The sequence below is a fragment of the Pleurodeles waltl genome, chromosome 7 (genome assembly GCF_031143425.1).
Source record: "Pleurodeles waltl isolate 20211129_DDA chromosome 7, aPleWal1.hap1.20221129, whole genome shotgun sequence".
Taxonomy (NCBI): Eukaryota; Metazoa; Chordata; class Amphibia; order Caudata; family Salamandridae; genus Pleurodeles; species Pleurodeles waltl.
In genome coordinates this window covers 366149599-366177556 of record NC_090446.1, presented here as the reverse complement: position 1 = coordinate 366177556, position 27958 = coordinate 366149599, and the positions used below count along the sequence as shown (strand labels likewise).

The window sequence follows — 27958 nt, the reverse complement described above, 5'->3', positions numbered from 1 at the left end:
TGATTGTTGTAAGTCTCTTAGTTTAGGCAGGTACATTGGCAAAAATGCGCTCTTAGACAGTCCTACTTGAATGTGTGTCTGCACAATACCTGTTGGCATTGCCTGCTTGTTAATTAATTCTTCAAATGTCAGACCACTTGTATACTTAATTGTTCGATACTTCCAGTGCTGCTAGTCAACTGCCCCGTGCGTAATTTGACACTGCACCTCATCATGCGTTTATATTTAAAATGCCGCTGTCAGCAAGCCACGAGATGCACCTTGGCCTCTCACCTCACCTTTTGTTTTCCCAGGACTTTGAAGAGTGTGCTTGTAGCCTCGTTTCCACTGAGTCATGCTACTACGTAAGCTCTCCCCTTTTTCAGCCCATCAAATACCTGACCTTCTCGCCCTACCGGAATGTTCTTCGCAGACGTCGAAGAGCCCTTGAGCTAGTAGCGCGTCCTCGTACGGGTGGAGTGAGCAGTAGGAACAAGTACTGCCAGCGTGAGTCCGTTGCAGGTGCTTCATCGAACAGATAACCAGAACAATCTGACTTTTGAAAATAGAATAAAGGAATAGAATTATTCTCAAGCCAACAGTGTCTTTTTTTGGTGTGGGGGATGAGTAAATAGCCGAACTTGTACAAATGTGTCTTTCTTTTGTTAAAGGTTGTTCGGTGCATTCTATTGTTGTTTTTTTGCCACCAGTTTTCTTGAAAAGGGCGAGGGCTTTCAAAGAAGCACTGTCAGTATGACATAGGGAGGTGTGCTCACCAGAGGAAAGCCTACTTAATGTTAAATAGCACAACTCCTGTGTAACCCAAAACCTTGAAGGGCCCATCTAGTGAATGTCGACACGATAGGTTTTACAACCCAGCCAAACCAGGCGTACGTAAACAAAAGAACATTCCACAACTCCGGCAGACAGATAAGAAAAGGCCTTCTTGCCAGGGGGTCTCCTTCCCTAAAGACATGCAAATGTGGGCAACTGGTAAATCTGCAAATACAAAGGGGCTTGAAAACCTGCATTGACTTTAATAAAAGGAGTCACTTGAAGTTTTCTGGTGGCAAAGATATTTCTTTCAGAGAGGTATTGTAATGGTGTTCCAAGGTGAACTGTGGAGTGTGTGGTTTTAATGGAGTGTTATACATTTTTTTTATCACTAGGTATAAACTGTATATTATTCGAATCGGTATTTGAGAAGCGCTTTTTTTTATTTAACCGAAATATATTTGCGCATTTTGTAGCAGCCTTTATTATGATGTAATTGTTTTTTTCACAGTTCTTTCAGGTACCTCGGTACCTCATAGTACTAACAAACATTGGCAAAGCCAATAGGTCTCATCTACGAAAGAGTTATTGGCTTTGCTAATGTGTTTTAGCCATTAGCCATGTTATACACCAGAGTAGCTGCTGTTCAGCATGGCTTAAAGCTAGTGGCATAGTGGTGTGGAGTCGAGTAGCATAGGAGCAGTGGCGTAGAGCCCAGTGGTGCAAAGTACAGTGCAGTGGGGTACAGTGCAGTTGTTTAGAGTGCGTTAGCGTAGAGTGCAGTGGTATAGAGTGAAGTGGCATGGGACAGAGTAGAGTGGCATAGAGTGCAGTGGAGTAGAGTGGCATACAATAGAGTAGCAGAGAGAGCAGTAGTGTAGAGTGGTGCAGTGGCATAGATTCCAGAGTACACTCACGTTGCAGGGAATGCAGTGGTGTAGTGTAGAGTGGTGCAGCGTAGGGCAAAGTGCTGTAGAGTGGAGTGGTACATAGAGTGGAGTGGTACATAGAGTGGAGTGGTACATAGAGTGGAGTGGTACATAGAGTGGAGTGGTACATAGAGTGGAGTGGTACATAGTACATTGGTTTATAGTACGGTGGTGGAGAGTGCAACACTGCAGAGTAGAGTGTCTGCAGTGATGTAGAGTGGCACAGAGCAGTGGCGCAGAGTGCAGTGGCATAGAGTGGCGTGGGGTAGAGTTACATAGAGTGGAGTAGAGTGGCATACAATAGAGTAGCAGAGAGTGCAGTAATGCAGAGTGGTGCAGTGTCATAGAGTGCAGAGTAGACTCATGTGGTGCAGAGTGGAGTATTGTAGAGTGGTGTAGAGTAGAGTATAGTGCCTAGAGTGCAGTTGCATAGAGTAGAGTGGTGTAGAGTGCAGAGTAGAGTGTCAGTGCAGTGGTGTAGAGTGGTACAGAGAACAGTGACATAGAGTACAGTGGTGTAGAGTAAAGGGCAGTGCAGTTGTTTAGAGTGCACTGGTCTAGAGTGGCATTGGGCAGAGTAGAGTGGCATAGAATGCAGTGGAATAGAGTATATTGGTGCAAAATGCAGTAGTACAGAGCAGAGTGGTGTAGAGTATAGTGGCGGCCAGAGCAGTGTTGCAGAGTGTCAGCTTGCAGTGGCGTAGAGTGCATTGAACTAGAGTGCAGTGGTCAGAGTGGTATAGAGTACAGTGGCTTAGAATAGATTGTTTCAGAGTAGAGTGCAGTTGCATAGAGTGGAGAGGTGCAGGGTAGAGTGCAGTGGCATAGAATGCAGTGGCACAGTGCAGTGGCATAAAGTAGATTATTTCACAGTAGAGTGAGGTGGCTTAGAGTGGAGAAGTGCAGGTTAGAGTGGAGTTGCATAAAGTGGCATAGAGTGTGATGGCATAGAGTAAAGTAGTGTAGAGTGCCGTGGCATAGAGTGCAGAGTAGATTAGAATGATGTACAGTGCATTGATGTAGAGTGCAGGGGCATAGAGTTGAGTGTTACAGAGTAAAGTGCATTAGCATAGAGTGTATTAGGTTCGAGTGCAGTGGTGTACAGTGCAGCGTTGCAGAGTGGCAGAGAGTAGAGTTGTGCGGATTAGATTGGTGTTGCCTAGACTGGATTGGTATGGCGTGCAGACGAGCAGAGCGCAGTGGTGTAGAGAGGCGCAAAGTGCGGTGGTGTTAGAGTAGTATAGAGTAGAGTAGAGAGGCATAGTGTGAAGGCATAGTGTGAAGTAGCATAGAGAGCAGTGGCATAATGTGGAGTGGTTCCGAATGGAGAAGAGAACAGTGGCATGGAGCGGCGTAAAGTGGAGTGATACAGAGTAGGGTGCAGTGGAGTGGAGTGGAGTGGAGTGGAGTGGAGTGGAGTGGAGTGGAGCATGGAGTGGAGTGGAGCATGGAGTGGAGTGGAGCATGGAGTGGAGTGGAGCATGGAGTGGAGTGGAGCATGGAGTGGAGTGGAGTGGAGTGGAGTGGAGCATGGTGTGGTAACACACTGCCATTACAGACAACACATTTTTGATTGAAATGACCATTACATTTGCACAGATATACAGTTTTTCAAATCAAACTCTATTGTGCACAGGCGATGTGTGGAAATTGCATCACCTAATGCAATGATTTGTTTTAATCATGTAAAGGTATTTGTTTCCATCACAGTTCAGAATTAACAAAAATGTGCTTGATTTGTACTTCTAATTCTGATATATTCTGAAGTCTATTTAAATGTTGTCATGTGATAGAAAAAACTCTTTCCTAACACCAGTATCTAGCAAGATTGTTGCATAAATCCTCTCACTTTGAAGTCAGAGAAAGGAAAGTAAACACTGAGTTCCCACCGAAGACAGAGCCTGACATTTGACTTTGTTCTTTGAATGCACAGCAAATATGATAAGATAAGAACAAGATTTACAGGCCTGTTTACAGAAAGGAAGCACTCGGCAGGATACTGTAAATAAGGTTTTGGCAAGGGAAGGGACGAATTCAAGCTGCATAGCCTAAAACAAATAAAGCCAGCAAATTGAAAGCAACAAATTGTGAGTTACAAACCACAAGGCCAATGGCAAGCAACGGACAGAATGCATTCTCAAGGAAGCACTATGAATTTACTTAAAGTGACAGCTGTGGGATACTTTGTGGGGAAAGTACAGTGTTTTAATCCATATCTTGCAGAGGTTTGGCTACATCAATCACCCAGGTAGTATGACAAGAAGACCTAGAGTGATTTCCATGTTGCAGGATAGGTCTGTACACCCATTCTATCAGTTTGCCACCATTTCCTATGGTACAGAGCTTCTGGCACACCTCTTGCAGGGTTAGTGCTAGGTAGCAGACATGAAATGGGGCATTTAATGATTATTTAAGGTGGTTGTAAGTAAGGCGTTGACCGGGGTGAAGATGGTAGTCCGCCACAAGGGTTTGGAAATTTAGTAGCTCACTGTTCAGAAACAAAGTCCCCAATTTTAAGACACCTGCAACATGCCACTGATGGAGTTGCTCTGAGCACAGCCATCCTGTGCAAGTGGGAAGGCGTAGCAAAGGTAGTGCAGGAGCATAGGGTTTCTTAGTGTCAGTGAGTTTACAGGTTCTGGCAAGGCAAGAGAAAGCCATGCATGATAACCCCGGATGGTGATACATAGAATGGTCAGTAGGAAACGATGAGCAGCGCATTAAGCCTTCCTTAAAAGTCTTTACTGGTAAACCCCATCTCATGCAGGGAGGTGGGCAGAAAGCCAGTGAGCCACCCATTGGACATCTGCAGCTGAATAAAAGCATTCTAAGTCCAGAAGATCTAATCCACCCGCAGTCACAGTTAGCTTTAGAGTGGAAAGAGCTCCCGATGGCGCCGCAGCGACCAAATCAGATGTATGGCCTGTCTGAAGAAGGAATGAAGGACGAGCAGGGGATGGTTTGCAAAATAATACTATCATTGGGGTAGCACACCATCTTCGCTAGTGCCACATGGCCTCTACAGAAAGCAGAAGAGAAGACCAAAAAGCAAACTGGGCTTCGCTCTGCTGAGATTTTCATCCTGGAAATCAGTGTAAGAATGGTAGCTATTAATTACTAGGTATCAAAAGGTAACTGGTTCCCAGTTCAATCTGAGATCTAATTGTGTATGAAGGCGAAAACAGTGCCATATGTTAACGAAACACTAATTACATTTTAAAATTTGTAAATTTTGTTTGTGCAATTTACATCCCAAATATTGTGAAGATTCTATGTGTACTTGACACTTAGGGATAACCCAGATCTCTAGTTTGGCTTTTGCTGAATTTCAAAACCATATAAAGACATGGACTAAGCGGGCAATTGCCTTGCACAACCTTGCAAGGGGTCTGGCCCCTGCTCATCCTTTACAAGCACGAACAGCGGACCATTGCACCAGTAGAGTTTGCCAAGGTGGATGGGTGTTGATTGTTCAACCACTTGACAGTGCCCCTTCTGTTTCGCTCCTGTGTGCAGACAACTCCCCAGGTACCCAATACCTTCAAATAGTCTTGGTGGACCCATCTTGTCTGATTTTAGGAATTGTCCCACCTTGTTCTTCTCTTATTTATTTATCCAGTTGTTAGCACCAACCCTTTGAATTACTTGCTGTGGATCTCCCATTTGATCTCGATTTCATCCTACTCTTTTATTATCTTTGATTGGTAGTCCGGGCTCCCATTTCTGAGATAAATGTAGAGTCCCAAACATACACTCTAGTGCAGTGAGACTACAGATAAGTTATGGGTACATCACATCCTGTCATTAGGTGTGAGACTGTCATCCACACCATCTGCCCTGCCTCTTAAAAAAAAAAAAAAAAAAAAAATAGGTTGAAAGTCCATGGGCGGTTGGGGTAAGCCAGATGTTTTTGTTCAATTGGTTTAAACTAGCATAATGTTAATTACCTTAATGTTTCCCAGACTGTTTGCCAGGGTTTTTTAAATGTTCAGAAACATAATCAAAATGTTGCTGTTACTTTCTCTTCAGGAATGATCGGGTAGATTTGGGTAGGGGTGATGGCCTTGCCCTGAAGGGCATTAATTTACTACTGAACAAGGACGTAATGTGACACCTGAATGTAGCACACCAGGAGGCAATCACAAAAGGTCCACAGTGAATAATTAGTGCTATGTTAAAAAAGAGTAAATAAATGCACTGACAACATAGTGAGGCATGGCCTCTCTTGCGTGTGTCTGTAAAACTGACGTTTGTTTGTTGAATTTTTGTCCTGAATTTTGACCCTTTGTCCTGAATTTTGACCCTTTGTCCTGAATTTTGACCCTTTGTCCTGAATTTTTTACAGTTCTGTCCAGAATTTGCCTCAATGCCAGGTGGTCACCCTACTGAGCAGGCAGTCAGCAACTTCGAGGGAATGAACTGTCACTTGATACAATCATTCTTTCAGGACAACTAAGGGTCAAGCACTTACCGTAAATGCGAATCCTGCTCAGTTTGGACACACCCATCACGTCTGGGTTCTTAATTGTAGGTAATATAAATTCACTTGTAGATACTAAACCGTTGTTTTTATACTCTTTTAAGGTATAGACCAAGTTTTCTAGCACCGTGAAGCGTTTTAGCTTGCCCTTCCACGGCCATTTTCGATCCGGCATTTCGCAAGAGAAAGCAAATAGTATTTTTACAGAGAGGTTTCTTCTTAAAACAACTACAAGTACACAGTACACTCATAAGAGCGTATTCACTAGAGAGCCAATGAAAGAAAGGTTTATACTTAAATAGTTTTGTAATTAATAGCCTACTTATTTGCACTTGTTCTTATTGCAGAAAAATGAAAGACCGAGTGAGGGATCTGGAATGGTAATGTTGTCTTGCCATTTATATATAACATTCACTTATAAAAACAAAGGGTTCGGGGACGTTATAGATAGGCTCACGTTTTAAACATAAAAAACATAGAAATTCACCTGTTATAGTTACTTGAAATAACTATCAATAACTCATGCCCTAAGGTAACTATAAATAGGTATTAGAGGGTGCCTATGGGTATAAGAGTTAGGTGCGAGAGTATCTGGTTGTGAGAGTGCCTGTCTTGTTGTGAGAGTACGTGTGAGTGTCTCTGTGAGACACTGAGTGGGTCTCTGAGTGAGTGTGTGTGTCTCCGAGTGGCCCTGAGAGTGTGTGTCTATGTGGGTGTGTCAGTAGCTGTGTGAGTGACTTAGCCGCAAAGGCGCCTCACCTTCCTTTTAAAAAAAAGAGTCCACAGCATTGCACAAAATAGCTACCCAAGTGGAGTTCTTCTGCCTCTTTGGGTAAATATCCAGTATATATTCTACACTACAGCTATGTAATGGACCACGAGGAACTGTCACCAATAACCTTGTGTGTGTTTTGGCAACATGGTTGTTTCTGTTGCCTGTTTCTCTTGAAATGTGTGATAACATGAATTCTTCCCTAGAGAAGCCACCGAGACTAAAAAGACTTAAATCTCCACAAAACCAGGGCCCTTCCCCTTATCTATATTAAATAATTGTTTCCTTGTTTTGTGGCGATGGCCTCGTATTCCTTGGCATCAAGAACGCACCATCCAATCTGGCAGGAAATGCACTGGGTGGGGGGGGAACCTTTGGGAAGCTTTCCATTATCCTGGTAAAATGTGGGAAGACCTTTGCGTACTACAAAGGTGGACAGTGAAGGGCCAAGCAGCCAGAGCTTCCAGGTGATTTGCACATTTGCATACTCCTAGCAATTTAAAGGGAGAACCATGGACTTGAAGTGGATGGAGGGAGGCTATGCAGCCCCACCCGGGCCGATTTTGGTCCTGGGGACACCATTCGCTGGGGCCAAGCCATGTCACTTGGGTGCCCTGGGCACGGGGGGGACTGCAGGGGTCCCCTCAAGGCCCCAGCCAGATCCCTGCCTTCTGCGAGAGCCAGCATTGCTCTTGCACACAGGGAGCTGCTAAACATGCAGCTCCCTGTGTGCAAGAGCAGTAGTGTCATCTCTTTCCCTACCCACATCTCTGCAGGCACGGAAAGAGATAAAACCTCTGCTTCCAGCAGGCAAGAGCACTTAGACAGTTGTCGCTCGCTGGAAGCAGTGTTTGCTCTGACCCAGGGGGAGCTGTCAAAGCTTCCACCAAGTCAGAGCAAGCAGCTTTATCCTGCGGATAGGCACCCCAGGACATAGCAGGAGCCGGGCCTGGGGGATGCGGTCCCAAGGCCGTTATTGGCTCCACGAGGGAGTCTGTGTGCCCCCACCCATCCCCCCTCTTTCCAGTGTGTCAGTTTAGCCCGGGGGAGCTGGTGGTTCCCAGGGGTCCAGAATGGACCCACTTGATTATTTTATTTCAGCCCTAGGGAGGTGGCAGTCTCCAAGACTACTGGGGAGGGGTGGGCATGGCCCCCTCTTATAATCAATCCTTTGCCCCAGGAAGGTGGTGGGCCCCTTGTTGCTATGCTGGGCCCCCACATTAATTGCATATTTACCCCGGGGAGTTAGCGGTCCCTAGGGCTGCAGGGGAGGCCGTACGGGACTCACCTGTTAAAATTGCCCCAGAAAGGTGGTGGTCGCCCGCACACTTATTTTACAGTGCCCTGGGGAAGTGGCAGCTTTGAAAAGCCCTAGGAGGGGTGCTCTGTGCACCCCACTTTCTCTTTTCACTTCCAGTGTCAGTAGGACCTGGCAACCCTGGGTGCAAAAATAAAAGAAAAGCAAACATGTTTCCCTTCGTTTTTTTTTTTTTTTTTTTTTAAATCATGGTGAAATTCACAGATCGGCTGTGGTTTTTGCCGTGCTTGAAACAAACAAAAAAAAAATGTTCTGAAGCATTGGGGGAGTCTATGGGGACCACTGCACCAAGGCTAGAGGGGTAGGTTAACAGTACCCTACTCCCTTTATTTAATTATTTTTTTCATTTTGTTTTTGTTTTTTATAGACTCAGTTGAAGCAGAGTCTCAAAATGGCTGGCAACACTTCATGGTTGAAGTGTTGGCAGCCAATCAGAGCTCTGTACGAGATCGGCAGTATTCGCGAAGCCTTCGTGCCTCCAGATATTTATATTTAGTTTTCTTTTAATATCTCAAGAACTTCTGAACAGATTTACACCAAAAACACAAATGGCTCTTTCTGGACCAAAAGCTACCTTTCTGCCAAATTTGGTGTAATTCCGGCCAGCTGTTCGGGCTGTAGTTGTGTCCAAAATCCCTGTGGGAATTATAATGGGAAACACACTGTTTTTGCCCCCCCCCCCCCTTTTTTTTTTTTTTCTCAGCCCCAGTTTGACGGATCACCCTAAAATCAAATACAAGAAAAGGGTTACCAATCTCTGCTGCCTGTGTACATATATGATAGAATACGCATGGACATCAGCACGTTGTTATAAACCCATCATGCATTTAGTTCCAAGTATTATGTGGCCCGAAAACAGAAATGAAAATGCCCGTTGTAAAAATAAATGACCCCTGGAAAGATGTAACTGGAGGGACAAATCTGGTGCAGTAAAACTCATGTGGACATGTACATACTTCCCTGTTGCCTAAAAAAACATAATCGGAAACAGGGATTTGGAATTCCTGTAGCCCGATGCCCAACACATATTGTTTGGGGTCAAGGAAAAAAAGCTTTCAGGTCTATTTAAGTAGGCCCATTCCCCTGCAGGACAAATTCTTTGGCTGCCAATTTAAAGTACCACATTATGGAGCAGGGAAGGGAACTGTCTGTAGTTGAAGTAATAGTTCTGTCCATTTTAATGTTGCTCAAACTTGTATTTATGGTTCATTAATGCAAAGCCTTATATTAGGGTGAGCGCTGCAAATAACTGTTTTAAGCTCGGACTGCACTACTGACAGTGGTTCAAGTAAAAAAAAAAAAAAAGTACACACGTTTGCAAAGTTTTAACATGAGGCTATGTATAATGCTTTCAGACTGCTCTCTGATCAGATGCAAATATTTGCAGAAGCTTGAAAGCAAGATTGATGATTCTTTGCTGTCAAAAGAAAATGTTCACAAAAAAGAAATGCAACTAGGGAAAAAAAATTGTTTAGCTAAACTGCTGTGAAATTTTAGGTACCATTTCTTTGAAGTATCATTTAGTAAAATGCGTTTATGTATGCAACTATTTCCCAAAAATTTTCATAATGGAAAGTTAGTGTAACCAGGTTCATAAGATTAAAGGAAACATGAAAATAAACAAACATTGGCAAAGCAAATAGGTCCAATATTAGTGGTCAGCCTTTTGATTCCCCCCCCCCCAAGTGGGTGACTTTTGTAAAACGTTATCGTTGTGGGAGCTGCTGGGCTCTCACTATTGTAACAGACGTTGGCAAAAATGTTCTGGCCTCGAAAAACACCCATTGCCACAACGGTTCCTGGCATTTAACAAAACTATTTTGTGTGCCAATATGCTTCTTGTGAAAAAGCATATTACGATCATTCACAGTGAAGTCAGCGGATGGATGGATGGATAGAGAGAATTTTAATAAAAATGTAATGTTTTGGTTAGCGTCAGACCTAACTAAGCCTTCATCTCACAAAAGGGCACTCATGGTATAAGTCTTTGTATTAGTTCAGATTTATATATTTTGTGAATTCATAACAATTTACAGGAGTAGACCAGGAAACGATACTCCTTCAAAATATTTGTGAATTGTGTTTTAGCACAAGCAATTATGCAATGTGTAGATTTGCTCATACGAAAATCTGTTGAGCGTTTACAATTTCACTTTCCCTCCAACCACTTTTTTCCAAACCCTGGAAGTAGTTTTACGTCTGACCTTTATCTGGAGTAAATTTCCAAACTTTCTCAGTATGGGAAAAGATCAGAGAGGAGTTGGAGAAAACTCTAAAAACATCCCTAGTTAGTAGGTTTGAATAGACTCAAAAGGGCATTCCAACCCTCGAACTATGGCTTACCGCTACCTCCTTCCCCAGTATGTAGGTCTGCAGAAAGATGGCAGAATAAGGAAATTGCTAGTATTCATGCCTTTGTATAATCAGAGATAGCTGCTGTGATTTGTTGCCGCACTACATGGCATCAATGGGACAAGTAGTTTTTTTTTTTTTTAACAGGACAAGTAGATTTATGAAGTAGCCTACCTGATCGACACACAGATATTTTATTATATTCTACACCCCTGAGATATTATTTCAAATAGTGGGTTACCAACTGATCAGATTCACAAGAATGTATTGTGCTAATGTCAAATGCATCTATTGTTTGAGTCAGGGGAGTTTTGGGAGGGATAGGCTTAAACTGAATAAAGATAGATTGTATGTAACCCTTTAAGCTCTATGCTGTATCAAAAATCAGAATACTAAACAGTTTGTGTGAGGGATATATATGTTTAAATAATTGGTCAAGAAGCGTTTTGGCTGTGACTGTTAATGGAAAAATCTGTATTGGTAAATTGACCTAATCTAATGATCATGCCCAATATCCTTTTTTAGATTTTCAAAAATGTTGTATCTGCTCTTGTATGTTGAAAAATGAATTAAAGTTTTCCAGCCTTGAATGGACAACCGACTAATCTGGTGCCTCTCTGCTACACCCTTTTAAAAGCACCCTTTTGTTGATTTTATCAAGTACCCCCTCATCAAGCTGGGAATCTGGATCATACAGAACCAGAATGAGACAACAGCTTATTTGCACCCACTTTAAAGATGCTAATCTGGCTTTAGAAAGGGTATTTTCTCTCCGTTGGATCTAGTGGTTCCACTTCAGGGTTAAAATGCATTGGCAAAGCTAATAGTCTAATCTATACTAGGGCTATTGGCTTTGGCAATGTGTTAAGCTGTGTTGTACACCAGTGTGGCTGCTGTTTAGCATGGCTGAAAGGGAGTAGAATATGGTAGAATGGGGTAGATTGGATTGAGGGAGGAGTTTATAGTAGAGTGGAATGGAGTGGTGATACATTAGGATTGCTTAGAGTGGGGTAGTGGAATAGATTGGGATGGGGTGGATTTGGGTAGATTGGAGTGGGATAGATTGCTGTTGGGTGTGGGCGAGTGGGGTAGTTTGGAATGAAGTGGAATGGAATGGAGTGGATTGGAGTGAGGTGGGATGGAGTAGGGTGAATTGTGGAGGGTGGATTGGGAAGGGCTAGATTGGAGTGGAGAAAATTGGAGTAAACAAGTGAGGGAGTGGGTAGATTGGATTGGAGTGGAGTTGGGTATAGTGGTGCAGGGTAGTTTGAGTTGAGGTAGCTTGGAGTTGAGATGGATAGAGAGGTGTGGGGTAGTTTGTAGTGGAAAGGAGTAGATTGGAGTGGAGTGAGGGTAGATTGGTGTGGGGCAGATTGGAGTGGGATGATGTAGGTTGGAGTGGAGTAAATTCGGGTGGGGTGGGATGGATTGGGTGGATTAGGTTTGGGCAAATTGGAGTGAGGTGGATTGGAGTGGATTCAAGTAGATTGGAACAATGTAGATTTGTGTGTAGTTGGGTAGAGTGTGGGGTAGGTTGGTTGAGGTTGATTGGAGTAGGGTAGTTTGGGTAGAGTTGGGTAAGGTAGATTGAAGTGGGGTGAGTTCGGTAGAGTGGGTTATAGTGGACTGGATTGGGGTATATTTGGGTGGCATGTGATCGACTGGAGGTAAGTGGGGTAGTGTGTGTAGAGTGCAATGGAATGTGGCAGATTGGGGTAGACTGAAGTGGAGCTGGATGGAGTGGAACAGATGTAGGATGGAGTGGATTTGGATAGAGATGATGGAGTAAATTGGTGTGGAGCTAGATAGAGTGGTTTGGGGGTAGAGTGGAACTGGATAGGATGGAGTGAGGCTGGATAGAGTGAAGTGGGGGTAGATTAGAGTGGTGCTGGACAAAGTATAGTGGGTTTAGATTGGAGTGGAACTAAACAGTGGTGTGGAGTAGATTTGAGTGAGTTAGATATGGAGGTGTGGTGTAGTTTGGGATGGAATGGAGTAGATTGGTGTGAGGTAGTTTGGGGTGTATTGGGGTGGGTTAGGCTGGACTTAAGGGGGGGGGGGGTAGGTTTGAGTGGCATGTAGTTGACCGGAGTCACTTGGAGTGGGGTAGATTGTGTGGAGTGTAATGGAGTGCAGTATATTGGGGTGAAGTGGTGTAGGGAGGAGTGGATTAGAGTGGGGGTAGATTGCAGTGGGATGGAGTGGTGAAGTGGGGTGGAGTGGGGTAGATTATAATAGATTGGTGTAGAGTGGGGTAGAATGAGGTGTAGTAGATTGGGGTAGATTTTAGCAAAGTGGGGTGGCATAAATGTAGGTACATTGGGGTGGAGTGGGATACATTGGAGTGGAGTGTCATATTGTGGAGTCAAGTGGTGTGCCTGGTTGCAGAGTTCCTCAGTGTGGAGGGGTGTGGAGAGTTGTACAATGGAGTGGCGTAGCATTGAGTGGAAGGGTGTAGAGTGGCATATTGTGGAGTATGCACAGTGTGGTAGTGAACTGCCATTACACTCAACACATTTTCTACCATTACACACAAAACATTTTCAATTTAAATGACCATTACATTGGCACTGAAATACTCTTTAATTGCACAAAAACGATGATGTGTGCAAATGTTATCATTTAGTGTTCTGATGTGTTTTGATTGTATTCAAATATTTGTTTCCACCATACATCAGAATTACAGAAGAAATGTGCTTAATGTGTGCTAGTTTTGATATACATCCTAAATCTTCTCCACTTTTATTGGTACTCGGCAGGATTGTCACATACATTCTTTCACTTTGAAGTTGGAGAAAGAAAAATAAACTCCAGTGTGCCTGAAAGAGAGACTGTGACATTTGACTTATTTTTGAATTCACAGCAAATGTGACAAGATAAGAACAGGATTTAAAGGCCTGTTTCCAGAAAGTGAGTTAGTGGAAAGAAATGCTGTAAACAATGTTAGGACAACTGGAGGGACAAACTCAAGCTGGACACCTAAGTCAATCAAAAGCCAGCAAATAGCAAAAAATGTGAGTTACAAACCACAAAGCAAGTGGTAAGGAGTGGGTGGAATGCATTTCTAAGTCGGCTTTCTCAATGTCCCTAAGATGTCTTAGCAAACTAAGCAGCTGCACCGTTTGGTAGGTGAAAACAGCTAATCTTTGATTTGTTCACCTCTTTTAGTTTGTGGGACATTGTAGAATAAATTAGATGCTCAGACATGAAAAACAAATATATGTATTTGACTGCAACAAATTTTTTTTTTTTTTTTTGTTTGTTAGGGTTGTGACCCAGCCCGTGATATGGAGGGCAGTTGGTCAAGACCTGGAGGTGTTAATGGATTGACAATGAAATCGCAGCTCCAAGTCACAAGTGAGTGGTCCTAAAGTCTAAGCCAAGAGTATTCTTGTCAAGGTTATGTTCTCCTAGTCACATGAAAAAGTATGGCAAAATAAACCATGTAAAAAAGTTACCCAGAAATACAGACGTTGAGGTCCATCTCGGGATGTAGACTTGTTTTTTCAGCCTAACAAGACCCGCAGGGATTATGTATGCTTTATGAATGCGGTCATTAAAACTGCCTGCCCTTGCTATTTATTTTAAAACTAGGGAAAATTAAACTAGTAATTTGTCTTGTTTTCTGTATTCTGTAAGAAATGTACCTTAATTCCCAAATATCAAGGAAGCGCAGGTTTAATTGCAAACTTCAACTTAATTGACCATTAAAAGCTTTTCTGGTTGCTCAAGAGTTTGTAAAACAGGACATTAATTTCTAGGCCTTGATTTTTCCATTATGTAACTGAATTCACGTTGAAAATGACGTTGGGAAAATACATTTCGCATTTGCCTGCTTGTCTAAATTCCAAATTTCCGCCCTTGTCATTTAGAATGGGCCATGGAACCGACCCCGTACCTTATAAAAGATAGGTTTGAAATCAGGAAGGGCAGACTTAGCCTTTCATTTTTTCAACTTCTGAAAGACCAAAGTTGTTGAGTTCCTAATTTGTAAACCATTGAGAAGTTCATTTTAAGTGGGCACAATTTAAATGACAAATTGCATTACATTCATTATCATGAACTGGGGAAACCTAATAAACTGTTAAAATTAAGTTAGGACAAATGAAGGTTTTGGCTCTTTCACTTCGTTGCTGTCATTGTAATATAGTCTGATCGAGCAAAAACAATTCACCTTTTGGGCAGGTGGCTTGGCATTAATAACTGCATATTTGTTTACATTTTTATTTATATTAGGTATTTTTTTATTATAGAAACTTAACTCTGTGGTGCGTAACATTTGAGTGCTTTGGAGACAATATGTATAGCAGCAGAAGCATCTAAATCATGTGGTGTTGTATGTAAGGCAGAATGATATGTAGGGTGCAATGGAAACACATTCAAAGAAGCGAAGTTATGATAGTGATGCACAGGGGAATCATTTATTGGGATAATATTAGTCCGCACACTGTAGGGTCCTCCCCAGCCCTAGAAAAATGCTAATGAACACACCACACACTGAGATCTAGATTAGACAACTTTATTCCTCAGCATACAATCGTACACTATTGCTGATTACGTCCTAACAGTTAATAACCACATCTTAACACTTCAGAGCAAGTAACGTGATCTCTTGGTTAAGTCTGCGCAGAACCTCAAGGGTCCTAGGCCACATAGTCTCACGACACTACATCTCCCTCCTTTTTAAATAAAAATTACAAACAGTTATGTCATATCGCTTCATTAAGTCGTAGAGCTGCTCTCAGTTCTCTACCAGATCGAGTGGTATGAAGTAGGCGAAATGCACTCTAGTTGAGCACTGATGGCACAGGTTCTGATGCTTTATCTAGACTCTCAGGCCGGATTGAGCTGATGAACATTGAGATAGGTGCCTAAAATGTAAGAAGTCCCGTGTGATGGTCTTTCTGGGATGTTGTGCTGTCACCATGTGTCCTTGACATGTCACCACCCTCAGAGGATTTCTTGTATCTGAACAAACTAAAATGAGTCAAAAAACTAGTGATGCACCTGCAATTCTCTCTGAGCTCGAGTTGGTGCTATACCTTGTTCAGGTCTAGATGGGAGAAAACTTTGGCGCCGTTCAGTTGCACGATCATGTCTGCTGTATGTGGACCGTCTTTCTCTCTCTATTGCCTTGCTGGCCTAGCACATATCAACACAAATGTACACAACACTTCCACTGTCCTTTTTCGGTACTACCATTAAGGGTGAAACCCATGGCATAGGTCCGGTAGAGTGGTCAATGATGTCATACTTCAACAACGTTTACAGTTCTTTCTCAGCAGTATCATGCAAGTGAAAGCCAATTCTGTGGTGCCACTGGACAACAGGGCGAATGTTCTTGTTAATGTGAAGCCACACTTTCATGGTCTTGTGTCTTTCTAGGCTATTAGACAATGACTTAAACAGAATCACAATTTCAGACTGAGAATGTAGGTTGTAATGGAATGATCAGTCCCATGTCAGCATCAGTGGCAAAACTGTGTAAACATGCACTAGACAAAGTTCCTTGAAGAATATGACTTGGCACTTGCATGGAACTACTTTGTATTGCGTTGTCACTGTGAATGACGCATGACTTTACAAAGGTTTAGTAGCAGCCCACGTGTATACCTTCATGTTTGAAGGGGTTGAGGTGTGGCAGAGGAGACATGTTGTTGAACATCTGGACTGGCATAATGTTAATTGATGCACTACTGTCTGTTTTGAAGGGTTATAGGGCAACAGTTGACTTTTATTGTAATCTTAGGGCAGTGTCCAAACGAACTTGGTTGTTTCGTTGATGACGTATCTTTGTTTTTTGCTCTTCCTTGCATGCAGCCAAGCCAACATGCACCTGCCATCCTTTGGTCGACGTCATCATTGCACATCCATCTTTTTCACTGGTGCTTGACAATGACGTTGAAGAGCCTTGCAAGACGAGCTTCATGATGATCGACTTTGTCTGGTTTCTTTTTGTCGTAACTGCTGTTACTTTTTGATCTTAAGGGCATGACGAGAATGCTTTTGGAACTTACTGGAATTTATTTTCTCTTCTCCCTGCAACATTATTGGTTTCTCTTTCGCTTTGTGAATTATTATGAAGTGGTTTTCTTTTTAGCAACCTTTGTACCTCTGCCCTATGGCTGGACATTTACCTGCATAGAAATATGAAAACCTCCTTTGGAAACGCAACTTTTCTTCTTTGAAGACATCAGCTTGCGTGCATCCGCCTGGTACTTGCTTTTCATGACCAAGGCTGATTAATATTTCACTGTTCTGGCTTCATATCAGCTGCTTGTCGGTCTGCTCTTTTATCGGCTCTTGCAGCCATTAGTATTTTTCCTAAACTGAGCGTCTCTCAATATGCGTATTCTGAAGGAGTCTGACAGCCACTGACTCTTAAGGCGTATGGCTTCTTCATCATTAAATTGACTAAACTTAGTGTTTGAGCATATCAAGTCCTTCAACAAACTCGTCCATCATTTCACCAGCTTGCTGTCTCGCTTGATTCAAAATGTACCTTTGATAGTCGACTTTCGGCGTCAGATTGAACTTGGTATTGAATGCTTCATTGATATGATGGTACAATATTGCCTCAGTCTGCGTGATTTTCTTCAATACTTCTTTGCCTCCATCTTCGATGAGGTTCTTTAAATACTTAATTAATTTTGTATCACCTACTTATTTTAGGGCATCTGTGAAATCATCAAATATCTCGAGCCATGCGGTCCACCTGGCACCAATATTCTGTTTATTGGCAGTGATGAATGGCTGTGATGGTTTCATAAACACAGCTAAATCATACTTTGCGATCTTTTCTACTGATGTTGAGAACATATGCTGTTCAAATGGCTGCTGGTGTTTACCTGGAGGTGTAGCTTCTGCAAGCACTGGCCTTGTGCATACACTTGGCCAGTCATGTTCGATTAGAAGTCATAGACGCCTACTTTTTTGATGGTGGGTAACGGTTCTTTTTCTCGCACTTGATCATTTGTTGTGGTTATTTTTATTTTTTTGCATTGCACTTGGTTGTCATTGTCTTGAGCTTTTCGCCTTGTATCAGTGATGGCTCTGTTTCATGGTGCACTACATTATTTATTCTTTCAGGCTTACCAATGGATTCTGGTGGGCTATTCAAATGCTCTCCTCCACAGGGCCTACCACTTTTTTGAGGGCTGTATATAGGCTGGAGCAGGCTTCGACTCCACTCATGCCAACTTTGTATTGCTTCTTATATAGTTAGGCGCACATGGCACACATTAGCAGTTTGCTGTATCATTTCAAACTCTCAAAGAGAGAAGTCTTGTTTCTTTGGGGCACAGATCCTCCACACGTCCCCAGTTGAAGTGTCCTCCATAGCCCGGGAGTATGTAAAGGAACACGCCACACATGGAGCTCTAGATTAGACGTCTATTCCTCAGCATACGGTCACACACTATCCCTGATTACTTTCTAATGGTTAATAACCACACCTTGCTGCGTGGTCATGGTAACGACCGAGTTGGCCGAGTGCCTGTGACGCTCTGGCGTTCTAAAAACTGCATGGATCGCCCTTAAAACCTCATCTCCCTCTAACTCTGCCATGGGGTGAGCTTCGGAAGAGGGAGGCGTGGATTGTTGATTCTCTGGCTGTCAAACCCATTCACTAACCGTCACCTCACAAAAGGAGAACATGCAGCCCACACTGCCTCAGAGGCCCCCAGGAGCCGCGGGTGAGCCTGAGGCCAAGACTATTCAAGCTTCCAGCCCGCTCTCCCTACCGCCAACCCTTCTACATCGAGCTGAGCAAAGAGCGCCATTGCTGTCCCGGCTCATTTAGCCTATGGAGATGCTGCTGCTGCCGAAAGTTGTTGGTCTCACTCCGACCTGATGCCTATCTCTCTTCAGGCTGTGGTCGCCTATCGCCAGTGGAGCCTAGAACACAGTCTGGTGGGCAGGGTGTGTATCCGACATCCTACTTGGAGTAGGGCGCTCCTTTGGCATTCTGGTGACCCGCACTATTGATTTCCCTGGGCGGCTGCCACTGCAACTTACTTTTGGTCCATGCTGCGGCTGACTCTGTGCGACTCCCTCTCCTTACTATGAACTGGGAAGCTGGGGGAGTACGCTGGGGCCAGAGATCCTTGCAAGTAACGGCTACTTCCCCTGGCCCCCCCCCCTCAAAAATAACTGCTTCTCCTGCTACCGGCCGCTGTATATGTGGCTTCCTGGACCTTCCCATCGATCTTTTGTGTTTCATTTTCAGACGGGGAGGGGTGGGGTTGTTGAGTTCTGCTATGCCCTGCTTTTTTTTAGATAAGGTGTGGGAGACACTAGAGTGAGGGGGATGAGTGATTGTGGTGTTACTTTGTGGGTAACACCTCATCCCACATAACCTCATGGTGCTCCTACTTCAGACTGCCTGGTGGACTGGTTAACTTTGGGAGCCCTTTTTGTGTGATGTTCGCACGTGCTTAATACGCAGTGGGTGAACTTAAATAATATCTATTGCCCCAATAACCCATCCTCCCACGGCGCTGGGTGTGTGGTTCTTTAGAACTGCATGCTTGCTCTGTGGTGGCACCATAGTGACTTCCAGCAGCTGGAGGTGTCCTGCTGTAGTTCATCTGTCCACAGCCCATCTTGTTTGCCTCCGCTGTCTTTAACCCCTCATGATGGGGCGGGGAGATCCAAAACAATACAAATTGCTCTACGAGCAATTCATGAAGCCGACGCATCAGAGCTTGCACCTCAACATTATTGAGCCTTTGGGCGGGGAGGTGGGCTAAGACATCACCAGTGGCACTACCCGTAGCTTGGCTGAACTCAGAGCTGGGTTCTGCTCCATAGATGCATGACCGAATGGGCGAAAGTCTAGACTGCCAGAACACCAGGAAAGACAGCATGGAGGAGCTCATCTCTGACCTGGAGAACATTGCAGCATCCTCGTTGAAGGGTCTGGACAAAACGGAATGTATACTGAAAATGGTGACTATCAAAAATGAAGACCTAGAGGCGAGATCCCGAAATAATATTCGTATTATGGGTATTGCGGGGTCGACCAGTATGGGACATCCAGATGCATTCATAGAACAATTGTTTACAGACCTCATCGACCATAGCAGCTTCTCATCGGTGTTTGCAGTAGAGTGTGTGCACTGCTAGTTTGGTCTGAGACCTCCTCCGGGGCGCTTCCCCACAACTACTCATAGCATGTCTCCTCGATTATAAGGATAGAGACACTGCACTCCGCCTTGCCCGTGAGCGTGGCCCTCTGCTACACCAGAGCTACTCTATCTTGGTATTCCCCAACTTCACTGTTATGGTTCAAGAAGCATGCCGCAAATATATGGATGCTAAAAACTCGCTATGCAAACCTGGCCTTAAATATGCTATGCTTCATCCTGCACGTCTTTTTGTCAAAGTCGATGGGAAGATCCTCATCTTCGACACTCTGGCAGCTCTAACAGATTTCTGCAAACAGCATGTGGCCAGCTCATACTCTTCTAGGTAGAACACACCGGAGCGCGCTCCCTCACCTTCTGCAACTATGCAGTCCTCTCCTGCCAGATGCCAGTTCTGTTCATGACTCTCCCTCTGTACCACTGGGCCCTTTGTGGCCATCCACCTTACTGTTGTCGTCATATGGATCTTTTTTCTTTCTCTAAATATTGAGACTTGGTTTATACGCACCCCCATTGGCTTTGATATGTTTGCAATCCTGTTTCTCTTTTTCAGGTTACATTAAACAGATGGGCCTTGCCGGCAGAGGATTTGCCTCCTCCCCGTGGTGTATACCCACTAGTTGTATGGGGGATTGGTATTTTTCCTTAAAAAAAACTGTACATCAGTATTGCTACTTGGGGTTGTACATATCAACATGTATTGTTGTAAAAGACAGTACAGTATATTCTTGCCAGTCATATTTTGCACATATCTGGTCAGGTGCTCCTCTTTTCTTAACAATACCTCTCAGGGGTGATATTAAGATAAAGGTCTGTCCCCATCCCCTCCCATATCAATATCATAGTATTTTAGCCAGGGACCTAGTATCTTATGGAACGTTTTTGGGCATCCTCTTCTAATTAACTTTATCGGTGGCCATATATAGGTCCTTTCCACCCCTCCATTCCCTGAGGGTGGGTGTCCCAGGAGCACCTCTTCGTTTGGCCACATCTCGTTTTGCCACAGACAAACCTGGGTTACTAAGGAGTAGCTTGCGTCTGGGTATATCTACCTCTGTGTATATCCCCCAACAGGACAAATTTCAAAGTCTATTGACAGACCTTCGCCTAGTATCACATTTAGCTTTTCTGTTATGACTGTCCAGTAAGTACGTATCAGTGGGCAAGATCATAGTGTGTGTAGGAACGACCCATCTTTTTCTCGGCATCTCAGACAGTTAGGGTACTCTGCCGTCCTCATTTTGTGTAGGTGCGCCCTTTCATAGTAGGTCCTATGTAATACCTTAAACTGGGTGAGTCGTAAACGGGATTTGATTGCCACCTCTCAGGAATGCATGAGAGCCATCCCCCAGTCTGTTTTGTCTAGTTCCCTTACTTCACCCTCCCATAATGTTTTCAGTTTCGTTAGGTTATCATGAATGTTGACAATAGTCATATATGTCCATGAGATTGCTTTCTTAGCTATCTCGCCTTGGAGGAGCCTTCCTTCTAGGGGTGCATAAGCCAGGATATCAGCTATTTAGTTAGTCTCTGCCTGCCACATGTTTCAGATGCAAGTATTTAAAATACTCTGTTTTGTGCAAGTGATATTCACGCTGCAAGAAATTGAAGGGGATCAGTGTGCCTTCCTCTCTGAGGTCTCGCAGCTTTGAGATTCCTATGGTATCCCACTTTCCAAAGCTTTTCATGTTCCTGAATTCTTTCCGACGTGTACCCATCCATAAGGGTGTCTCTCTGGTCAGCCTCCAGTCCCGTTTTGTCTGTTTCTCCACCTGTTTCCAGCCGTTAGTTGTCATCTGGGTTGCTGTTAGCAAGTTCTTTGAAACTTTCCCCCGTATAGATAATGCAGATGAGTATGTCTGAAACTGGGTTCTCTTTAATGCTTATGTTGTGTCGTCTCTGGGCATATACCCCCAGTCATTTTATTGATTCCTCTGCAGTGTCCCCAGTGCCACTCTAGGGTGTCCCCAATTCCATAACTGTCTGGACCGCAGTATCTATTCTGGTGAAAATATCCTTTGATGTCTTATGGTAGGTATTCTGGAGGGCATACAGGAGCTTCGGGAGTATGATGATTTTATACATGGCTGCCCTACCTAATAGAGTCTGGGGTAGTGTCCTCCATCTTTCGAATGCCCCCCGAAAACCTACAAGTGCCTTAGTAATATTGCGGTCTAGGCTGGCTTCTCTGTTGGAGATCACATAAACACCCAGGTATTTAAATCCCTGTCTCGTAATTTGCAGTTGTCTGGGGCAGTTTTGATCTGCGAAGTGCCCTCCAGCTGGGTAGAGACGTGTCTTCTACCAATTGATGCAGTAACTTGCATGTGCTCATATCTTTAAAATATCTGGAATATCTTCGGTATTGTCTCAGATGGTCTGGTAACATACAAGAGGATATCTGTATACAACGATATCCATTCATCTCCCAATTCCTCCTCTTTCTCCCGGAAGTCTGATAAGTGTGGATGTGCTTTAATTATGCAAGGTAGGGGTTCCAATACAAGGGCGAAAAGTAGGGGTGACAAAGGACATCCCTGCCTCGTTCCCCTCTCAATGGGGAAGTCAGTGGATAGTTTGCTATTAACTTTGACCCTGGCTACGCGGTTCTTATTTAGGAGAGCCAGCCAAGTGATGAATTTAGGGCCAAACCCAAACTTTACCAAGGGCTGTCTTCGGAAGGCCAGTGTACAGCGTCAAATGCTTTCTCGCTATCAAAGAACATGATTAGGTGCGATTCTTTTCTACATTGTACCACCTCAAGCCAATTTTAGAGTCGGTGAAAGTAGAGTCTGGTTGATCACTTTGGCATGAAGCCAGATTGGTCTAAGTATTAAATTATTAAATTATTAATGACTGGTATGAGCCTACTCACCAGTATAATCGCCGTTATCTTCATATCAGTATTTAACAGAGCTATTAGATGGTAGGAGCTACAGTGTGCCTTGGGTTTATCTGGTTTGTGAATCACTTATCGTAGCAGTGCGAAGGTCTAATAGTAGAATACCCACATCTTTTGCTTCTTTTAGCATTGTAAGTAGGTGTGGGGCCAGGAATCTGACATTGTTTTTGTGAAGTTCAGCTGGTATGCCTTTTGGTTCCGGTGTTTTCACTGTTCTTGACCTGCTTACAGATGCCAGAACCTCTGAGAGCTCTACGAGGATTGGTATTTCTTATATTGATTGTTTTTGTGATTCACCGGATGCTACTTAATCTGGTGTGAGTGGGGTTCTTGAGTTCATTTGTGTTTGTTTTGTACATTGCTCATTGTTTATTTAATGTTTGTTACTTGCTTCCCTGACATGCCACGATCTATCCATATCCCACATTTCCATGCTGACGCATTATATTCAAGACAGGATATTGGAGCTCTCCCTTCCTACTTGAAATAGCCAAGGCATTAATAATCAGCAGAATGGCAAACAGGTTCTTTCATATTTGTCACACCTTGGTGTTAAAATAGCTTTCTTCCAGGAGACCCGTCTTTTCCTCCTACAAACTCCCATGCATATGCATCCACTTGGGGCGCACATCGAGATTTCTCTTGATAAGGCTCTTATTCCAGGGGAGTCTGCATCCTCCTACATAAGCGTCCTTATCTCCCTCTCTACGTCACATGTAGACCCTGAAGGTTATGTTATATTTGCGGGCACATTGGTGGACAAGCTCACATTATTGATAAATGTCTTTGCCGCAAACACTGACACCCCCGATTTCTTTCATTCCATCTATGTCAGGTAGAGGCGGGTCTTGTTGTAATGGGTGGGGAATTTAATATGGTTCTAAACCCTTTGGTTGACTCCACCAGTGTGTGGCTTGGTGTTAAACCATGTGCCTTGGAGGTCCTTCGACATATCACCACAACTTACTCTCTCGTTGACATTTGGCGCATTCGCCATCTCCCCCACCGCTGACTTTACCTTCTACTCTGCTCCCCATGATGTGTGGACAAGACTTGATTATTGCCGCCTGTTTGCAAATGTCTCACTCAGGACGGCACAGGTACGGCAACTACTCTACACAATGTCTGATCATTGCCCAGTACTCCTAGAGTTGCATACCTGCCATGGGGGTGGCTGGGAGCGCTGTTGGAGGTTCCCTGGCGAGGCACTATATGATCAGGTTTTCCACATCAAACTATGAGGCTTGTTGAACATTTCACCTCAGATGCAGGCCTGGTATCAACACCAGCTACCCTCTAGGAAGCTTTCAAAGTGCACATGTATGGTGTATGTAGATCTAAGCATGAAGGCATCTTTTGAGGTATCTGTTCCCAGTTGGCCTGTGTCACATCCTTATTGCATGACATTGATAGGGCGGATTCCCAGTCAGAATATGCCCCTCAGCTACATAGACAGTTGATCTTGATGCCTGAATTCCAACGCTTGGCATACTTGGGGAAACAGGCCACCGCGAGGCGCTACAGGAAGGGGGAACGAACTGGCGGCACACTGGTGTGACTTCCAGGCCCTTACCGCCTTAAAAATTGTCACTGAACTACACCTCACCACTCTGGGGACACTGTTACTGACAACAAAGGGATTCTGTGAATTCCAGCGTTATTACAAACATTTATACACTTCCTGTTCTGTGGATGAGGGTTCAGAGATCTCATCCTATCTTGCAGAAATCACAATGGTGTGGATCACAACGTTGTTTCCTGAATGAACTCCTATCATGCGAGGAGATCTTACAGCCAATTTACATCCTAAATGGGTCCAAAGCTCTGGGCCTCGATGTCCTCACTGGTGCTTATTATAAAGCATATAAGCATCAGGTAGCCCCACATTAATGTCCATGTATACTGAGTCTCGAGCCACAGGCAAGTTACTATCTTCCATACGTGAGGCTTTTCTTACGTGCCTCTTGAAGCCCAGTAAGGACCCTACTTTGAGAACCTCCTATCGCTCCCGCTCCCTTTTTAATTTGGACAACAGGATCTTAGCCAAATTCCTCGCTACCCAGTTATCTCTCCTAATGCAACAGATCATTTCCCATATTCAGTCTGGATTTGTTCCTCATAGATCCACCTCTCTTAATTTACAAACCATATTTGTGGTCCTCAATAAGATCTCACCAGCAAGTCCAGCGGTAGTGGCTCCACTAGATGCTGAGAAGGCATTTGACGCTTTTGGAGTGTTTATTTTAATTTATTTTTTTATTTTTAGGCAACGTTTACAAAACTAGGTGTTCGATGGCATATGTTGCTGCAGATACACGTTTGGCACAGTCCGCTGCCTGGTGTTGGGCTCGGAGTATTACAAGTTGTTTTTCTTCGAAGAAGTCTTTTTTGGTCACGGGACCGAAGGACTCCTCCCTCTTCGGCTCCATTGCGCATGGGCGTCGACTCCATCTTAGATTGTTTTTTTCCGCTGTCTGGTTCGGACGTATTCCTTTTCGCTCCGTGTTTCGGTTCGGAAAGTTAGTCAGAATCTCGGAAGAAAGCGTCGGTATTGTTCCGTTCGGTATCGGGATAGTTAGGTACATCGACACCGATCATCGGAAGACTTTGGGGTAGCTTCGATTCCCCCATCGGAGCCTGGTCGGCCCGACCGCGTGCGACATCGAAGCCGATGGAACGGACCCCGTTCCGTTTCTGCCCAAAATGTCACAGTAAGTATCCTTATACAGATCAGCACTTGGTCTGTAACTTGTGCTTGTCCCCCGAGCACAAGGAGGATACCTGTGAGGCCTGTCGAGCCTTCCGGTCCAGAAAAACACTCCGGGACCGAAGAGCCAGGCGTCTACAAATGGCGTCCACGCCGACAAAACAACGTTTCGACGACGAAGAGGAAACATTCTCGGTTCCGGAATCAGAATCCGGAGACTCCGACGTCGAACAACAGCAACAAACTGTGAGTAAGACGTCGAAAAGTAAAACCATCGACAAACCGAAAGCCCAGGGGATGCCACTGCCAACAGGCCATGGCTCAACCCATAAAACAGGCGACCCGTCGAAGGCGCCGAAAAAGGGCACGCCCATAGCGAAGACACCCGACTCCGGTCGAGGGACCGCCATGGAGCAACCTCGGAGCCGAGAAAGCGGCTCCGAGAGACAAAAACAAGGTACCGGCACCGAAAAACATCGGCACCGAGAATCCATGCCGAAAGGAACAAAAATTCTGTCGGTGCCGAAACCGAAAAAAGATTCTCTCTCGGCGCCGAAAAATACCACACCTTCATCCTACTCAGAGGAACAAGGAATAAGTGGCCAGATGCACAGATTTGGACAAGAGCTCCAAAGTGTAGAATCAGACTACACACAAAAGAGACTGTACATCCAGCAAGACACAGGGAAGATATCAACCCTTCCCCCAATAATGAGGAAAAGAAGGATGAGTCTCCTCAAGGATGACGCACAACCACAAGCCAAAGTGGTTAAAAAAGTCACGCCTCCGCCCTCTCCACTACAACAGGCATCGCCGGCACAAACACCGCCACAAATGCACTCACCAGCGCAAACTACCATAAGTCAAAATAATCAGGATCAAGACGCTTGGGACCTATACGACACCCCAGTGCCGGACAATGATCCAGATTCATACCCCACAAAGCCGTCACCGCCAGAGGACAGTACCTCATACTCACAACTGGTGGCTAGGGCTGCAGAATTCCACAATGTCCAACTGCATTCAGATCCTATAGAGGATGATTTTTTATTTAACACCCTCTCGGCTACACATAGCCAATATCAATGTCTCCCAATGCTACCGGGGATGTTACGGCACGCAAAACAAATTTTTGAAGAGCCCGTAAAATCAAGAGCCATCACCCCAAGGGTGGATAAAAAATACAAACCACCACCCACAGATCCAGTGTTTATTACTTCGCAGTTACCACCTGACTCCGTAGTAGTAGGGGCAGCTCGCAAAAGAGCAAATTCGCATACATCTGGCGACGCCCCACCTCCGGACAAAGAAAGCAGAAAATTTGATGCGGCAGGAAAAAGAGTAGCATCACAGGCAGCCAACCAGTGGCGCATCGCAAATTCTCAAGCGCTGCTGGCCAGATATGACCGCGCTCACTGGGATGAGATGCAACTTCTCGTAGACCATCTTCCCCAAGAATACCAAAAAAGGGCGCAGCAAATAGTTGAAGAGGGACAAACGATCTCAAACAATCAAATCCGCTCTTCACTGGACGCAGCCGATACTGCAGCGAGAACAGTCAACACTGCTGTCACCATAAGGAGACACGCTTGGCTCCGCACTTCAGGCTTCAAACCTGAAATCCAGCAGGCTGTCCTTAATATGCCCTTCAACGAAAAACAACTTTTTGGCCCTGAAGTGGACACAGCCATTGAAAAACTTAAAAAGGACACAGACACGGCCAAGGCCATGGGCGCACTCTACTCCCCGCAGAGCAGAGGCTCTTTTAGAAAAACTCCATTTAGAGGGGGGTTTCGTGGCCAACCCACAGACACCACCAGCCAACAAACAAGAACCACACCATATCAGGGTTCCTTCCAAAGGGGAGGTTTCAGGGGATATAGGGGGGGTCAATTCCCAAGGAGTAGGGGAAGATTCCAGACTCCAAAAACACCTCCACCTAAACAGTGACTTTCAAGTCACGCAACCCCTTCACTCAACACCAGTGGGGGGAAGACTAAGCCAATTCTACCAATCTTGGCAACAGATTACAACAGACAATTGGGTATTAGCAATAATCCAACATGGCTATTGCATAGAATTCCACAAATTCCCACCAAACATCCCTCCCAAAACACGCAAAATGTCACCACAACATTTAGAACTTTTAGGACTAGAAGTTCAAGCACTACTGGAAAAGGATGCAATAGAGTTAGTACCAGTACAACAAAAAAACACAGGAGTTTACTCCCTGTACTTTCTAATTCCAAAAAAAGACAAAACATTAAGACCAATATTAGATCTCAGGACACTAAATACCTACATCATATCGGACCATTTTCACATGGTCACACTACAAGACATCATTCCACTGCTCAAACAGCAAGATTACATGACCACATTAGACCTAAAGGATGCGTACTTTCATATACCAATACACCCTTCTCACAGAAAGTACCTACGGTTCGTATTCAAAGGAATACATTACCAATTCAAAGTGTTGCCATTCGGAATAACAACTGCACCAAGAGTGTTCACAAAATGTCTAGCAGTAGTAGCAGCACACATCAGGAGACAACAGATACATGTGTTCCCTTACCTAGACGATTGGCTAATCAAG

The 27958-nt window shown here is 44.3% G+C and overlaps 1 protein-coding gene across 3 annotated transcripts in view; it reads left to right on the top strand.

Annotated features, from left to right (window-relative positions):
• The window catches only part of ITCH (itchy E3 ubiquitin protein ligase), a 779961-nt gene that overhangs the window by 106558 nt on the left and 645445 nt on the right, over positions 1 to 27958 (top strand). Inside the window, exons 2-3 of one of the 3 annotated variants that reach the window (XM_069243814.1) lie at positions 6028 to 6209; positions 13871 to 13961. In XM_069243814.1, the coding sequence (XP_069099915.1) occupies positions 6159 to 6209; positions 13871 to 13961 (142 nt within the window). In that variant the 5' untranslated portion in view covers positions 6028 to 6158. Of the gene's footprint in view, positions 1 to 6027; positions 6214 to 13870; positions 13962 to 27958 lie in introns of all 3 variants that reach the window. The other 2 variants (XM_069243815.1, XM_069243816.1) reach the window with 2 other exon arrangements.